Source organism: Scyliorhinus canicula, chromosome 14 (assembly GCF_902713615.1).
Source record: "Scyliorhinus canicula chromosome 14, sScyCan1.1, whole genome shotgun sequence".
NCBI lineage: Eukaryota > Metazoa > Chordata > Chondrichthyes > Carcharhiniformes > Scyliorhinidae > Scyliorhinus > Scyliorhinus canicula.
In genome coordinates, this window is record NC_052159.1 from 20,393,173 (window position 1) to 20,410,905 (window position 17,733).

At 42.6% G+C, this 17,733-nt stretch overlaps 1 protein-coding gene across 1 annotated transcript; it reads right to left on the bottom strand.

Annotated features, from left to right (window-relative positions):
* Nucleotides 1-1,227: 1,227 nt before the first annotated feature.
* si:ch211-218d20.15 lies at nucleotides 1,228-17,708 on the bottom strand. Its single transcript, XM_038818940.1, has 8 exons — nucleotides 17,536-17,708; nucleotides 16,776-16,894; nucleotides 15,015-15,075; nucleotides 13,349-13,416; nucleotides 12,907-13,009; nucleotides 6,847-6,965; nucleotides 5,811-5,959; nucleotides 1,228-2,409 (listed from the first exon to the last, which is right to left on the bottom strand). Exons 1-8 carry the CDS (start codon nucleotides 17,699-17,701, stop codon nucleotides 2,304-2,306), a joined length of 891 nt encoding a protein of 296 aa, XP_038674868.1. The 5' UTR covers nucleotides 17,702-17,708; the 3' UTR covers nucleotides 1,228-2,303.
* Between the last annotated feature and the right edge of the window lie 25 nt (nucleotides 17,709-17,733).

A 17,733-nucleotide genomic window follows, 5' to 3' on the forward strand; every position in this document is an offset into this window, starting at 1 on the left:
TGTTGTGGTGTGAATGGTTAAGATTTTAGAGTGATTAAATGTTTAAGTTAAGGTTAAGGTTAATAGTGATAGGTAGAGGTTCCCAATTGTAGTAATGCATGTCCCCTTTGACATAGGGCCAAGTAGAAATGTTAGTTAAAATTTTTTTTTCTCTTCTTCCCATAGTTTAGAACAGAGTAGAACAGGAACTGGCAAGAGGTCAGAACACAAGGAGGCAAAGTACATAGGTGATCCTTCACAATAGTATGATTGTGAGGATCACAAGGAGGGAATGTAGCCATGCTGGCCACGCAAAATGGACACTGAGCCAAACTAAAATGGAAGGCTGCTGGGAAACAGACAGTTCAGCCAGAACAGCAGTCTGCAAAGAGCAGTTTGCATTCTGCAGCAGCAGAAACCAGTTTGGGCTCAGGTGAAAAGACCTTAGCTAGGTGCAAATGGCAAAACGCTTTGCATGCTAATGAGGCCATCAGACTTGAACACCCACACAATAGATACATTTGGTTCTGAATGGACACATTCCAATCAAGACCCAGACATCGAGGCACCAGAAACCTCCGAACAAAAGGACATAAGAAACGCCCCCTCCATCACGGAGACCCCCTCGCATTGGGGAATTAATCCAGTATCGATAAGAAATTGATCCAATAGGTAGAGCCCGCCCGAGAAGAGGGAAGGACAACGGAACCCCTATAAAAGATAGGGACCTCGTGTTGTCCGGTCTGTTAAACCCGTGCTCCGGCTCCGACTGACACCTGGTATCCTGACTCCAGCCGTTGAGCACCAGCCGCCGAAACCGTAAGTTCAACGCTCGCTACGCGATCCAAGCCCACTAGACTCCCAAGTGCCAGAACGCTTGCTGAAGGCTGCAGACAAAACCAGGACGAAGGCCTCGTTCTCTGACCTTGCCTGTTCCTGTTAGATAAGTATTCTGTTTGCTTATGTTTAGTTGTAGCTTAGTCTCTTAGTGTGTGCATGAGTATTTATTATTAACTGTATAATAAATATTGATCGTTTGAACTTGACTAATCGGTGTATCGTCTTTATTACTTTGAACTTGACCTTGGAATACTTGTGACGTTGCCTATACGGCAACTGGCGACTCCAGAGCTAAATAATTACATAGAACAGAGCCTAGCAGTGTTAAGCACACGTCGAACTCGGAGGCGTGTTAATACACTCCAATAAACGCGTTTTACGCCCATAGTAAAACGTGCAACACTCCCCACAGATGCTACCTGACCTGTTGAGTATTTCCAGCATTTCATGTTCAAATTTCAGATTTTCAACATCAGCAGTATGTGTTTTGCCTTTTTATTAACTTTTATCAGCTCTTTTGTGGACACTCCGTGGGATGTTCCCAAGCTGAGCATTACATCCAAGAGCTTTAAAAGTAGCTGTGTTTTCTCTACATCTTGTTTTTCAGGAAGCACATCTCCAACCATGGTAACATGTCCCAGAAAATCAAGAGGAATGTGTCCACCATCCCATATGTGAATGAGACCATCAAAACTGGAATAATAAAGAAAAGTATAGATGGAGAAGAGAGTGTAAATGTCAAATGAAGGAAAATTTGGGCATTAAAAACATCATTTTACTTCATTTATTTTAAATCAGTACCTGGCTTGTTCATTTGGTCTACAAATAGCTGGTTCAAAACTCACTACATTGTGTTACTAGATAATGATGTTTGAAACTTTCCTCTGATGTCTCAGGTGGTTAAGTGCACTGTGGGACTGAGCCACACAAACCGGCAAAGTTCCAGGTTAGATCCCTGAATTACTTGATCTCAGCAGAGTACCAAAAGGGGTGCTAAAGGTGATCTCCGGATTGTTGGGCTAGGAAGTGGCAGGAGGGAAAGCAACCAGGATCCCTGCTCCTGACTGCCATCCAGTGACACCTGTCAACAGACACACCAATAAACAATTTGCATTTATGTAGCACCTACAACATAGCAAAATGTCTCAAGGCGCTGGAGTGTGGCCACGCGCATGTGTGAGGGCAGAATCAAGCTCAGCTGACATGACCACCCAACCCCACATCTCCCCCTGTCAGCATAAACTGACAACATTCAAGAACTATACTCACTCGCAAAGAATGCATATTTGAGAAAGGTAACATAGAGGCACCTAACCCAGTACGAGCCAGCACATTCAGAAGAGGGAAGAAAAGAGCGATATTAAGTTAATTTTTTAAAAGTGCACGACTAACTATTGAATTTTTATCAGATTGATGTTCAGTGCAGTATTAAATATGTTACTTCTGTTCGCTAGGATCCTAAAGTGTGCTTGCGCACATGAGCATCATCTCAGATTCATAGCAAGAGACATGGCCAAAGACATTTCTTCTGTAAGTTCTTCAGGAAGGCTAGACACAATTGTAGTGATACTGCGAGTAAGAGAGAGTATCCTAAAAGAAAAACAAGTTTTAAACAAAGATTATTTCAAATTAACAAAAACATTTTGAAATAATTATTTCCTCATTAATAATTCTTCTCCCTCATCTTATGCTTCATATTAGTTAAAGTAGCCTCAAGTGTCCTGAACTGGGACCGGGGGCAAGTCACGGTTGTGATGCCTAGGAAGTTGGAACATGCCAGCTGACCAGTCTCAATGATGAATGATCACCATTGGCCAATTACCGGATGCCCACTTGGGTAGCGATGAGCCACAGGGGCATTTAAACGAGAACTCCGACCTCAAAATGGATCAGGCCACTTCACCTTGAAATGAGCAGGCTGACGGTAACTCCAACCGTTACACCTCGTTATCAGCGTTAATTCACTTTTCATATCGACTTGGAACTTACTGACATTAGCTGTTGGGCAAGATTACTTCAGACATTTCACTGATAAATTCAAAAACATCTCCTGCCCAGGAGGGCCTTTTACAATTGGTCTGAAGCTGCTTTGGTAGATCGGGCTGATAATTTGGCTGACATATTCCATGGATTCATTTCCAGCTGGCTGCTAATCATCTCTGTATGGATTAATTCCTCATGCTAGATTCCAATCGCTAGTGCTCAAACCAGAGTAGAAAAGACTTGGTATTGATTGACACAAGGCCAAAAAGTGGCAAGCCGTTGATTTAGTTCAAGAAGCATATGTGTCTTTCCAAAGTTCATATCCAGCCAGTTTGATACAGACCATCTAATAAGTCATCTAAATCCATGGCCATGGGATGTGAACGGTGCCATCCCTAATTACCCTTGAACTGATTAACTTGCTCGGCCATTTCAGAGGCCAGTAAGAGACAACAACATTCCGGTGGTAGTAGCGACGCTGAAAATCCAGAGGCAGTTGCACCAGTACTTTAGGCTGGGGACGGGGTTCAAGAGAAATGCCAATTCGGGGGAATCATAGATTTGAGCCAGGGAAGTGGGATGGGAATTTTCAGAGATGGGAGGAGAAGGGAGTCAGGGCAATAAAGGATTTGTTTCTGCGGGGCCAGTTTGTGGGACTGGAGGAGCTGGGGGCGCAATATGGGTTGGGGCAGGAGAAATGTTTAGGTATATGCAGGTCCGAGATTTCGTAAGTAGGAGATACAGAGCTTTCCGGTGGCGCCGGACCCCCAACCTGTTGGAGGAGGTGCTGACGACAGGGGGAATAGAGAAGGGGGTGGTGTCGGCGATTTATGGGGCGGTTCTGGGAGAAGAGAAGGCACCGCTGGAGGGGATTGACAAAGTGGGAGGAAGAGTTGGGAGAGGGCATGGAAGAGGGGTTGCGCGTGAGGTGCTTCGGAGGGCGAATGCTTCAACTTTGTGTGATACAGCTGAAGGTGGTGTACAGGGCACACCTCACAAAGGCAAGGGTCAGCCGACTCTGTGAGGAGATAGAGGATGTTTGGAAACGTTGTGGCGGGTGGGGAGCGAGAGAGAGGAGCCCGCAAATCACGTTCATATGTTTTGGTCCTGTCCGAAGCTGGAGGGGTATTGGAGGGAGGTCTTCAGCGTAATTTCAAAGGTGGTACATATGAAGCTTGAACCGGGTCCTCTGAAAGTCATATTCGGGGTATCAGATGAGCCAGGGTTGGAAGCGGGTGCGGAGGCACATGTTTTAGCCTTTGCCTCACTGATGGCCCAAAGGTGGGTCCTGCTGGGGTGGAGGTCAGTTTCTCCACCCTGTGCCCTTGTGTGGCTATCTATTGGAGTTTTCAACACTCGAGAAAGTGAAGTTTGAGTTGAGGGGAAGGATGGAAGGGTTCTATAATTCATGGGCTTTGTTTATTATGCACTTTCAGGAGTTGGACGGCATCAAACACTGGGGCCCCAGAGGAAACTGGTTTGCACTGTGAATGTTGTTGGTGACTATGTATGGGGTGATGGTGGATTCCTGATTCCTTTTCTTTGATGTTTGTATTTAAAATGTTGAGGGTTGTTTGGGGGTTGGTGGGAGGAAGGGATTGTTGGCCAGGGGATTGGCATTATATTTGTTGCCGGTGATTGTTTGTTGTTGGGTGTAAATTAGAATGAAAATGTGAAAAAGGAGAATAAAAGTATATATTTTTTAAAAAGAGTCAACAACATTACACTGGGTCAGATGTAGCTGGACCAGGTAAGGATGGCAGGTATCCTTCCCTAAAGGATATCAGTGAACCAGATGGGTTTTTACAACAATTGATGATACTTTCATGGCCACCCTGACTGAGACTAGCTTTCAATTCCAGATTTTTATTAATTTGAGCTCATGTCCCCAGGGGATTAGCCAGGGCCTCTGGATCACTAGTTTCAAAAGAATAGACAGTTTCATAAAATCTCTACAGTGCAGAAGGAGGCCATTCTGCACCGACACTCTGAAAGAGCGCCTACTTAGCCCACTGGCCCTACCCTTTCCACAAGTCAGTGTTGAGAAAAGAGGCAAGTAAGGAGAATCAGAAGATCAATTAGAACATAGAACATAGAACAGTACAGCACAGGACAGGCCCTTCGGCCCTCGATGTTGTGCCGACCAATGATCACTCTACTCAAACCCACGTATCCACCCTATACCCTTAACCCAAGAACACCCCCCCTTAACCTTACTTTTTAGGACACTACGGGCAATTTAGCATGGCCAATCCACCTGACCCGCACATCTTTGGACTGTGGGAGGAAACCGGAGCACCCGGAGGAAACCCACGCACACACGGGGAGGACGTGCAGACTCCTCACAGACAGTCTATTAAATTGGGATCAAACAAACCGTTTCGGTCTGAAATTATTAAACTAGATTAGATTAGTATGGCGAGGAATGTTTAATATTTAAATCACAGAATTGTTATGGCGCAGAAGGAGGCCATTTAGCCCATCGTGTTTTCCCAGCTCTCCGAACGAATATCATGACTTTGTGCTATTTCCCTGCCTTTTTTCCATAACCCTGCACATTGTTTCTAATCATCTAAATGATAAGTAATCATCTAATACCCTCTGAATGCCTCGATTGAACCTGGCAGTTCATTCCAGACCTGAACTACTCATGTGAAAAAATATTTTTTCTCACATATAGTTGCTCAAATTCACAAAATGCGGATGTATGATGATCATATAAAGCATTCTCTTTAATGATTTGCTTTAAAATGCCACTTTACAAAAAAAATTGTGCAAGGATTAAGTTTAATCGATTTAATGGTACTCCTCAACAGACATAGTTTAAAACTGTTCAGTGATTTCCACCGAATACCATTACAGAAGTTTAATCAATTTAATGGGACCCCTCAACAGACATATTTTAAAACTGTTCAGTGATTTCCATTGAATACCATTACAGAATGCATCATAAACAAACATGATTTCATCTTCTGTCCAAGCCCTTGGTTCCTGCCAGTCCTACTCACCAGTTTACGTAATGGAATGGTAGCAGAGGCTCCTGCTCAGTCCCCTCACCAACTGCCAGTCCAGATTTTAAAGCTTTAAAATTAGCTTCAATGTCTTTTTTTAAGATGTCCAAACTAACAGAAGACCCACTGAAGTAATTTAGAACTTTCTGCAAGGAGAAAATAAAGACACTTTAATGAAAAACAGCTCTCTTTCAATTGCCTCGTAGACACTGCCACCACTCGGTGTAGTATTAAGCTGTGCAGAACTGAGTATCCTGAATTTGATTCCAGGTCTCTGCTTATATGTTGTGAAGGAGTTTTTTGCACTGCTGGTTTTCAAAGTATCTTGCAAAACTGGTAGCAATTCCAAATTAAATCTGTTGGATTCATAAAGGTCACTTTCCAGTAAAACCAGAAGGTTTACACTGGGGTTGCCACTGGTTACACGAGATCAGGGATTTTCAAAACCAAGATTGATCAATTTTTGTTCTGTAAGATACCCAGACCTGCGGAACAAAAGGTGGGTCAATGAATTTGGAGTACTGGCTAGTCAGATGTAATTGAATGCTCTAGTGGCTAAATGGCCTACAGAGCTATGTTCCTAACATGTTCAACAAAGCTAAGTGATGTTTTATTAATGCGTCATGTTGCAAACATCAATTAGCAAAGAAGAACAGAGGAGTTTTTTTTAAAATAAAGAAATACCTCTCTTTCAGTTGTGCTTATTTGCTAAGGATTGTTAGTGATGTTGCTCAATTGATCAATATTTTTAGATGCACTCAATTCTTTCAAATGTATGAGCTCTAACACCTATTTTGTGTTCCATTAGTTTTGTCTTTTAAAAAGAATTGAAAGATGTGAAAAGGTGCCTCGGAATAAATTACAGGATTAATACAACTGGTTCGGACTACATGCTGAGCTTTAACAGTCAACAAAAATAGGAAAGGGAATAAGGGCATGATAAAAATGCCTGATGAAACATCACCATAACGGACAAAGGATTACAACAATCATTTTTACAATGTGCCCCGAGGTTAATCAAGATGGTACTTACATACAATACTGAAAGCTGATGTGCTATGTACTTGTGGCTTCCCAGGTGCTGCACATCATCTTCCAACTGTTGGCTTAAAACCAGGAGCTGATTTAGTTTCCCAATGTGGGAAAAATAATCTGCATTGAAAGCACAGACAAAACAACATTAGACTTCTGCCCTCAACAGCTTAACTGGCGCAATACAGTATGGTTTCCTTGACGGGAAAGGTGTCTATTGGCAAAGGCGTCTGTTGGCAAAGTAGGGAAGATCAATAGAATAGGTGAAGCTATGTGCAAAACTACTGATTATGAAGAACTTATCAAGTGTAATCCATGTATAATGAAGCTTTTAGAGCATGGTTAAAAAAAAAACTTCCTCTGAATTTAATCAGGATATAAGGGCTCATAAATATATTACAATTAGCACAAATAGAACAATAAATGTGTTATTGACCTACAAATGTTGAGAGAACAATTCCATGTAATTAATTAGCTATTCATAATACATTATCCAGCAGTTACATTTTATAACACATGTACACAACACAAAATTACTCAATTTATAATGCAACACAAAATTGGGTAATATTATTGAATCACCCGCATTTCACTGAGGAATTCATAGATTCATCACACAATTCAAGAATGTAAGAACATTTCACTCAATGATTCAAGTGATCTTCATGGGGATCAATGTTTTCACCCTCAGAGGGTTTTTGTGTATTTTCTTCTTCATTTTTCCGCTTAAGGGACAATTTAGTGTGGCCAATCCATCTACCCTGCACATCTTTTGGGTTGCGAGGGTGAGACCCATGCAGACACAGGGAGAATATGCAAACTCCACCCGGACAGTGACCCGGGGCTGGGATCAAACCCGGGTTCTCGGTGCCATGAGGCAGCAGTGCTAACCACTGCGCCCCATGCCGCCCAGGTTTTTGTGTATCATACGCACAAGTATAAATAATAACGGCAGTCATTCAATAATCTGAGATAAACTTGATTTTGAAAAACATATTCTTTGCATGGGTCTCAACTCCACAATCCAAAGGTAAGAGGGCACGGTAGCACAGTGGTTAGCACTGTTGCTTCACAGCACCAGGAATCCAAGTTCGAGTCCCGACTTGGGTCACTGTCTGTGCGGAGTCTGCACGTTCTCCTCGTGTCTGTGTGCGTTTTCTCCAGGTGCTCCAGTTTCCTCCCAGAAGTCCCGAAAGACGTGCTTGTTAGGTGAATTGGACATTCTGAATTCTCCCTCAGTGTACACAAATAGGCACAGTAATGTGGCGACTAGGGAATTTCCACAGCAACTTCATTGCAGTGTTAATGTAAGCCTACTTGTGACACTAATAAAGATTATTATGTGCAGGGTAGGTGGATTGGCCATGCTAAATTGCCCCTTCATTGGAAAAAAAAAAGAATTCAAGGTACTTAAGAAAACACAATTCATGCATGCGCAGTAGCTGGATTTGCTTTCCGACACACATAAATAACATATTTTTCTTGCTCTTTAAGACCCTGCATGCTGCACATTATTATCTTGATGAAACATGTAAATAATCTCTTCCCAGGACACCACCAGTGCAGTAAAAGCACTTTACATTTTTCTATAGGCACAACCAGAGAGAGGGAACTTCCTTGCGGCAGTATTTTCCTGTCACCACACCAAATCAACACTGTTGGGAGGGTGTTAAGCTGCTTCTAGAACCCAGGAAGGAATCCAGCTCCATATATTTGGGTGTCAGTAGAGACTTATTGAAAGCTCAGCAGCCCCCTCAAAAAAATGGAAGTTTCTAGTGTCATCAACTCTGAAAGTCAGTGCCTTTATGTTAAAGAGGGTTGTCAACAGTGAGATCTCCATGTGCCTGTTGCCCATGGTACGGCTTGCAGCTAAAAGGCTTCCTGACCAGTTGTTAAGAGGAACTTAACATCAATCCAAGGCAATACCGTTTGCTTTTCTTTAGTTAATTGTGAGATACAATAGAAGCATGATAGGGACTGAGAATGTAATGTGTGAGTAATGAGAAGTGCAAACCCATGTCCTTCCCCAAAATATAAAACAATAGCAAACCATTGTTTTTTTAAAAAGCGAAAATAAAAGACAACAAAGTTTTATACAAAATAAATTCAGAAAACTATGCTACTATTAGTTATTAACTCACCTGAATGCAAAACCCTCATAGTTCTTCTTACGTGCAACAAAAAGCCACCTTTGATGTAAAAGCTACAGAAAACCGTAGGGTGAGTTTCAACACTAAACAAAAATTAAAATAAAATGTAATCACTATAATTTAATAAAACAAAATAAAAAGCACCTAAACTAAAAAAGAAAGTACTTCTTGGCCCACGGTTTTTGTGAATGATGCATCACATGTTCTAGCTCCAGGTTTCTACATGTTTGTGCAGCCTTATTTCAAAGCCAATGTCAAAGCAACACTGTCAGTCATGTTTCGCAACAGTTCATTAGTCTCAGACATTTTAAAATAGGCAGCATCATAGTGAAGAAGCTAAATTGACAAATGTTGTATTCAGGTCTGATGAAATATGGATGTAAACACAGCATTTTTAAGCCCAGAGAAAACACCATCTTACATTTGGTTTGTTAAGTAAACATTCAAAGAAGATATAAATAAAGGTAGCAAATGACCACTTTGTATTCCTTGCTATCAGATAGGCTCCTCCTTCCACAAACATTCAAACCCTCCACCACCGATGAACTGTGGCAGCCGTGTGGACCATCTGCAAGATGCACTGCAGTAACTCACCAAGGTTCCTTAGGCAGCACCTTCTAAACCCACGACCACTGCCATCTAGAAGGACAAGAGCAGCAGATACATGGGAACCCCACCACCCAAAATCTTGGAACTCCCTCCCTAACAGCACAGTGGGTGTACCTACAGCAGTTCAAGAAAGCAATTCATCACCACCTTCTGAAGGGCGACTAGGATGGGCAATAAATGTGGCCTAACCAGCGACACCCATATCCCGTAAATTAATTTTTAGAAAAGATAACAGGAACTTGTTTATGATATTTCTGGACACTTTGATCTTCATCGTATATCATTTCATTCAACTCCATTAATTAAAATTAAAATGCTGTTGAAGACTTTGTGTGAAGCTTGAACCTACTCTGCTGCAGAGAAGCTAATGTTATTACGATTTTAAGCTCGTCGTGACAGAAAGATGAAGAAGAATTGAAAATATACTAAGACATTTTGCAGTTTCAGATGTCCAGAACTCTTTCAAAAACAGAAAATGCTGGAAATACTCAGCAGGTCAGTCAGCATCTGTGGAGAGAAACATAGCGTTAACATTTCAGGTCAATAACCTTTCTTCAGAACAAAACAGATGAAAGGTTATTGACCTAGAGATTAAATCTATTTATCTCTCAACAGATGCTGCCTGACCGGCTGAGAATTCTTTTCTTATTTCAGATTTCCACAGTATTTTGCTTTTGCTCTACTCATTTTAACATGGAAACCCCAGGAATCAATTTCCCTTATCTTTGCTTCTGGAGAACACTGATTTTGAGAATGCTTGGATTAGAAAGACAGCTGAAACTGCTTTCACTTATAAATACTATACCGTTTCATTTAATTAAAAAATATATATTTTCCTGATAAACCCTCATAGCTTCCCCTTGCTGTTCTAAAATATTTTCCTATTTTCTCCTTTATCTCGTTGTAGTCCTCATAAGTCAACATCCGTCAGAAACAGTTGCACTCTTCCTCAAACCTGTTCAGATAGATTGAAAGCAAGCAATCTGAACTTGAGCAATAAATGCGGTTAACAGAAACGAAAGAGAAAATGCTGGAAAATCTCAGCAGGTCTGGCAGCATCTGTAGGGAGAGGAAAGAGCTAACATTTCAAGTCCAATGACTCTTTGTCAAAGCTTTGACAAAGAGTCTTTGGACTCGAAACATTAGCTCTTTCCTCTCCCTACAGATGCTGCCAGACCTGCTGAGATTTTCCAGCATTTTCAAACCATAGATCTGAGCCAGGGAAGTGTGATGGAAATGTTCAGAGGCGGGAGAAAGGAATTAGGACACTAAAAGATTTGTTTCTTGGGGGTCGTTTTGCGGGATTGAAGGAGCTGGGAGCGAAGTATGGGCAGGAGCAGGGGGAAATATTTAGATACATGCAGGTTCGAGACTTTGCCAAAAAGGAGATACAGAGCTTCCCAATAGAGCCGGCTTCCACATTGCTGGAGGCGGTGCCGACGACAGGGAGACTGGAGAAGGGGGTAGTATCGGCGGTTTACGGGGCTATTTTGGAGGAGTTGGCGCTGTTGGAAGGGATCAAGGCAAAGTGGGAGGAAGAGTTGGGAGAGGGTATGGAGGAGGGGTTCTGGTGTGAGGTGCTTCGGAGGGTGAATGCCTCCACCTCGTGTGCGAGGTTGGGGCTTATACAGCTGAAGGCGGTGTATAGAGCACACCTTATAGGGGTGGCGAGGATGAGCCTGCTCTTTGAGGGGGTAGAAGGTGTGTGTGAACGTTGCGGGGGAGGCCCCGCAATCCACGTTCATATGTTTTGGTCCTTTCCAAAGCTGGAGGATTACTGGAAGGAGGTGTTTAGGGCAATCTCTAAAGTGGTGCACGTGAAACTGGACCGGGGCCTCGGGAGATCATATGCAGGGTGTCGGACTAGCCGGAGTAGGAAATGGGCGGGGAGGCAGATGTTGTAGCCTTTGCCTCGTTGATCGTCCAAAGGCGGATCCTGTTAGGGTGGAGATCAACCTCTCCACCCTGTGCCCTGGCATGGCAGGAATTCTTAACGCTTGAAAAGGTCAAATTTAAACTGAGGGGAAAGATGGAGGGGGTCTACAATTCTTGGGCGTTATTCATTATGCACTTTAGCGAATTGGATCACATCAAGCATTAGGGGGTTTGGGGCTGGGAGGGTTGGGGGGAGGGGGACTGTATGTGTTAATGGTGACTATGGGTGATTCCTGATTCCTTTTTGTCATTTGTTTATGTCAACATGCGGGCTAATGTTTGGGGGTTTGATGGGAGGATGGGATCCTGGTTATTGATATGGGGATTGACATTACATTCGTTACTGATTATTGTTGGGTGTAAATTTGGGAGAAAATGTGAAAAAGGAGAATAAAAAATATATATTTTTTTAAATTACACCCTGCGATCCTGACGAGTAGTTGTAGAATCACAGATCATCTACAGCACAGAAGGAGGCCATTTGGCCAGTTCACTGCAAGAGCAATTCAGCGAGTCTCTCTTTCCTGACGTTTCCTCAGGGCCATCAAATTTTTTGGCCTTCGGTTGCTTATCCAATTCCCTTTTGAAAGCCATGATTGAATCTGCATCCACCAGTCTTTCAAGCAGTGCATTCCAGATCCTAACCACGCACAGAGTTAAAAAAAAAAAATTTCAAGGGTCGCTTTGAATTCTTTTGCCAGTCACCTTATATCTGTATCCTCTGGTTCTCGCCCCTTTTGCCAATGGAGCAGTTTCTTTCCATATACTCTGTTCAGATCCCTCATGATTTTGAACACCTCTGATCAAATTTCTTCTCAATCTTTCCTTCTCGAAAGATAACAACCTTGGCTTCTCCAGTCTATCCACATGCCTCTTAAACCTCCACTTTATGTTGTGCATAGAATTGGATACTGTCCGTCAATTGAGGTTGAATCAGTGTTTTATAATGATTCATCACACCTTCCTTGCTTTTGTACTCTACACCTAGAGTTATAAAAGGCCAGGATTTAGTGTGACATATATCCAGGTCTCTCTCTGTTGCTGCACCCATTTTAGAATTGTACTCTTTAATTATATTGCCTCTCCTCATTCTTCCTGCCAAAATGTATTCCCTCGCGTGTCATCTTTTGTTTACACCATCTTCCAGCATCATGTTCTCTTATTGTTTCATTTTAACTGCCAAACCTCCCAATGTAATCATTATCCTTTATTCAGTAATATGCTTATTTATTTGATGCAATTTTACAGTTCTTCTGTAGAATAAAAAAACAGCCAGAACCAAAATTAATAAGAGCAATACGTTGGTACAAATATAATTTACTTGTAGAACATCCACAAATGTATCAAGACAGGGAAAACATTCTTACCATCCATAGGAGGCCGTTCTAACATGTCAACAGGTCGACCGTGTATTACAAATATTTCAACACGGGGAAACAATGTTGACAATCCTTGAGAATCCAGATAGTCCTGTAAAAGACAGTGTACTTTACGGGCTGTGAAAAGGAGACAATTTTGCAATAATACAGCAATAACACCCCTTCAGAAAGTGCTTCATGTCCCAGGAGTACAATTGTTTTTTATAATTGTAGTACCTATAAATTCTTTCCAAATAGCGTCTTTACTGCAGATAAACTTCTCAAAATCACTTCATATACCTTCCATTAATATCACCAGTGTATCAGAGCTGTAACTTGAAGTACTGTAATGCAAATAGTTTTCAACCAACCAATGTATATCTAGATAGAAACAATATAGCATACCATACTACAGTTAATTAGAGTCTTAAAAGATGATAAAGCACATCACCTCCAACTGTGGAACAGGATCTGGCAGGTGCTCCAGATATTGTTTAATTCGTTCAACATAATCTACACCTGTATGAGAATGAAAGAACAATTTGAAAAACAACCCAAGCATGTTGTTGAATTCTAATATATCATTACTACACCCTGAATAAGTATTTAAATGTAAAGTATCGCTTCCAAGTTAAATGTTTTTGGGGCTTATTCAGCCCCCATTCTTTATTATTAGTACATATGAACATACAAAAAAGGAGCAGGAGTAGGCCGCTCGAGCCTGCTCCGCCATTCAATAAGATAATAGTTAATCTATTTGCATTGTGTATTCTACATTCGCATCTAACTTAACAACCCTACCCCTTCCCTGAAGCCTCACATATGTTCCTTGGACAACGAACACCCAACTAGTCATCATTTACTCGTGAGCTTCATGCGGCATGTTGTCAGAATATGGAACAAGCCTCTGTCTATGTCCGCATTCACATGGTTCCAACAGAGTTCATTTGATAAGGATCAGGCTTGGAAATCCTCACCAATTTTCCCTCCTTCTATCATGGACACTGAGATCAACGGAAACATACTGATCACTCTTGCTCCCTGGATGAGATCAGCTAACTGAGCACACCACACTTTTACTTTGAAGTTTTAAAAAAGTATTGTTTCCTTTAGGTTTCTCTCCAATGTTCATCGAAGATGGCAGAAATGTAACCTGGGACCCAGACCACTGCCAATGCAATACCAATACTATTGACTGCAAGGAAAGGTAGAAGAGCACTGCGGGTTAATGCAAATTACTGTTTACCTTATTTTATTCTCCGGAACGTGACTCACTTCTGTTGAACTGAGCACGGTTTTCTGCTCGTGTGTTTGCCCACTACCCCCGCCCCCGCCCCCTTGGCAAGAAAATCACAAGCTAGTGAACACCAATATGGAGAAATACATGTGGAAAACCCCAGTCATTATTTATTCTCCCTCCTTCTTAACTGAGTTTACTATAGAAAACAAATGGTACTAATATCCTGTGCAGTCGGTGCACCATATTTCAACAGTGCAGTATGCATAAACATACACAACAGAACACAACCACATTTTAGTGTGATTGTATGCAAGAAATTATCTTTCGAGAATTATAAAAAGTCCAATCAGCACTATCACTGACTAAACTACGTAAATAGGTGAGCAAAGTTAAATTTATCTCAATTTACAAAGTGGCACGGAGAATTTAGCCAAATGTCATTCATCTGGAAATCAAAGGGGATTTGTAGGTTGCAGGTCTCCCCCCACCCCTCTCCCAGGTTAAGTAGGCTACTGGGAGACCGAAAGGGCGCCCTCGGAAAGCAAAGTGGAATAACAAACATGCGATATTGAACAGGAAAAGAACAGCAAAATAGAACATAAAAACACCATCTTTACCTACTCTTTATTTTCACAGCCTCTGCCTACCTTCACCTCCCACTGCCTGCAAAACATCACCTAACCTTCCTAACCACCTTGTCTATTCCTAGCAGCCAGTGGCGACGACCCACCGTATGCTCCAGAAACCTTCTGCTGGGACAGATTAAAGACATCTCAATTTGGGAACCAGTGAGAGACAATAAAAACTGTACATTATTATATTCACCACAGTATTTAATTTTGGCTTGAAGAGCTGTCTAAAGAACAAATGTACTTACCTCTTATGTGAAAAGACTCTGACTCTACAGGACTTTTATCTTCCCTAAGCTGTTCCTGCAACTACAAACAATAGTCACTATTAGTCAAATGATCGCACAAACCTTTCCTAATTCAGAATAGAAAAATGTTAACACTCAAGTAATTTTGTACTAAAGCAGAGAGCTGAAGGTGAAGTGGCACAGGGGCAAGGTAAAGTGGTTCAAGGTGAGAGAGAGGTTCCCCTCCAAGATGCACAACATCCTATCTTGAACATAAATTGCCGCTCCTGCATCGTTGAAGTGATGAGGAAAGATTTTTTTCACCCAGAGGGCTTTTGGGCACTGGAACTCACTGCGTGAAAGGGTATCAGAGGTAAAAACCCTCAACTCATTGAAAAGGCATCTGAATATACACCTCGAGTGCAGTAAGCTTCAGGGTGACCAACCAAATCTAGGAAGTGGGATTAGGCTGGGTGGCTCATTTTTCCGCCGGAGCAGGCTCAATGAGTTAAGTGGCCTGTTTCTATGCTGTAAACTTTCAATGATTCTATGATTATGGGAGGATATTTTCATGAGGCATTAACTCTTTAAGTTGTTAAACTATTTCTTGCATATACCAATGGACAATAAAAGATACTGGTATTGCATTTTCAGTTGCTTGCATTTGATTACTATCACTGTTCAATCTCCCTATAAAAAGAACATTTTCTACAGAATTCGAACAATCATAAAATAACTAATTTTTATTTTTAAAAGGTATCAGCTAAAGTCACAATTTAAAAAATTCTAACCAACTTGTTTTGTAGCTAATATATTTATGATGTGGAGATGCCGACGTTGGACTCGGGTTAACACAATAAGAAGTCTTCCAACACCAGGTTAAAGTCCAACAGGTTTGTTTTGAATCACTAGCTTTCGGAGCACTGCTCACCTGAGGAAGGAGCTGCGCTCCGAAAGCTAGTGTGCCTTTGCAAAGCAGGTCTGGAGTGAGATGCAGTGGTATCTGTCAAGGTTCATCCCGAGCAGCTCTGTAACACAGGACTCTGTGCTCTACGGACTGTTTCCAGGGACACACACCGAAACAAATATCAACTGCTGCTGGAAGGTCATCAACTCGGTGAAAGACGCTCTTTGGTTTGCCCGAAACTTGCTGATCTTCCAGTGCAAAGAACTGTCCTCGACCGAGTGTTGCAGACTGGCACATTCCAAGCTCCAGGACTACGTGCTGAGGGACGCACTCAAGCTTGGGGCAGCTGCCGCCAAGGCGCAATGGGGAAAGACCACAGTGTAAGGTCTTACCAACAAATGTACACCGAGGGGTTGGTAACAGTGTAAAACCCCTCGGCCCGGGTCTTCAATACCACAATGTATGAAAGAAGCAAAACAATGTAAATATTTAAGAAAGAACTGTAACTCATTGTAGGATACGTGTGTAACGTTATCCCAATTGAATTGAAGAAAGACAAATGAATGTAACTCGGATGGAAATGCACAGTCAAGACAATTTGAAATGTTCTGTAAAGTTTATGATAAATTTTATGAATAAAGTATATTTTTTGAAAAAAAAACTAGCTTTCAGAGCACTGCTTCTTCCTCAGGTGATTTGAGACCTGAGACCCGAGGAAGGAGCAGTGCTCCGAAAGCTAGTTGAAACGAACATGTTGGACTTTAACCTGGTGTTGTAAGACTTCTTACTGGACTTTAATCTGGTGTTGCAAGACTTCTTAATATATTTATGGCCAGTCATTGATCACACCACACTGAACTGTCAAAATTACGTACTTGATGCACCTCTGCCCGGATAAGGAGATCAAGCTGAAAGCAGAGAGACCAGATTTCCACAGCCACCTGCTCACTACTCAGTTGGATGGGTTGAAGGGGTTTCTTAATGTTAACATCCACTGCACACAAAGAGAACAAAGCACATGTTATATTATGAATATGCAAAGTTAACCTGTACAACACAACAAAAGAAAACATAGAATACACAGTGCAGAAGGAGGCCACTCGGCCCCTCGAGTCTGCACTGACCCACTCAAGCCCTCACTTCCACCCTAACCCCGCAACCCAATAACCCCATCTAGCCTTTTAGGTCACTAAGGGCAATTCATCATGGCCAATCCAACTAACCTGTACGTCTTTGGACTGTGGGAGAAAACCGGAGCACCCGGAGGAAACCCACGCAGACACGGGGTAAACGTGCAGACTCCACACAGACAGTGACCCAGCGGGGAATTGAACCTGGGACCCTGGCGCTGTGAAGCCACAGTGCTAGCCACTTGTACTACCCTAAACCTGGGACCCTGGTGCTGTGAAGCCACAGTGCTAGCCACTGGTGCTACCCTAAACCTGGGACCCTGGAGCTGTGAAGCCACAGTGCTAGCCACTGGTGCTACCCTCAACCGTTAAACACGGTGGGCACTAAATGCGGGGCCCAGCCGCCAGCGCCCGCATCCCGCAAAAGATAGATTAAATAAAAGGCCCCATTTAGCTGATATGATGACATCGGGCGTCTCCCCTCCCCGCCCCCGGGCAGCGGTACCTCTGAAGCGCCGCTGGTAGGTGCAGGGCTCCCGCAGCGGCTCCGTCTTCCCCACTGCTGCCATCGTTACCAGGACAACGGCGAACCCGGACCCGCATCCCTGCTGCACCGGGCCCACATCGGACCCGCTGACACCTTTAATCAGGGCCGGGAAAATCCCTGCCATCAACCAAATGTACCGAGACGGTGGCGGTTTGA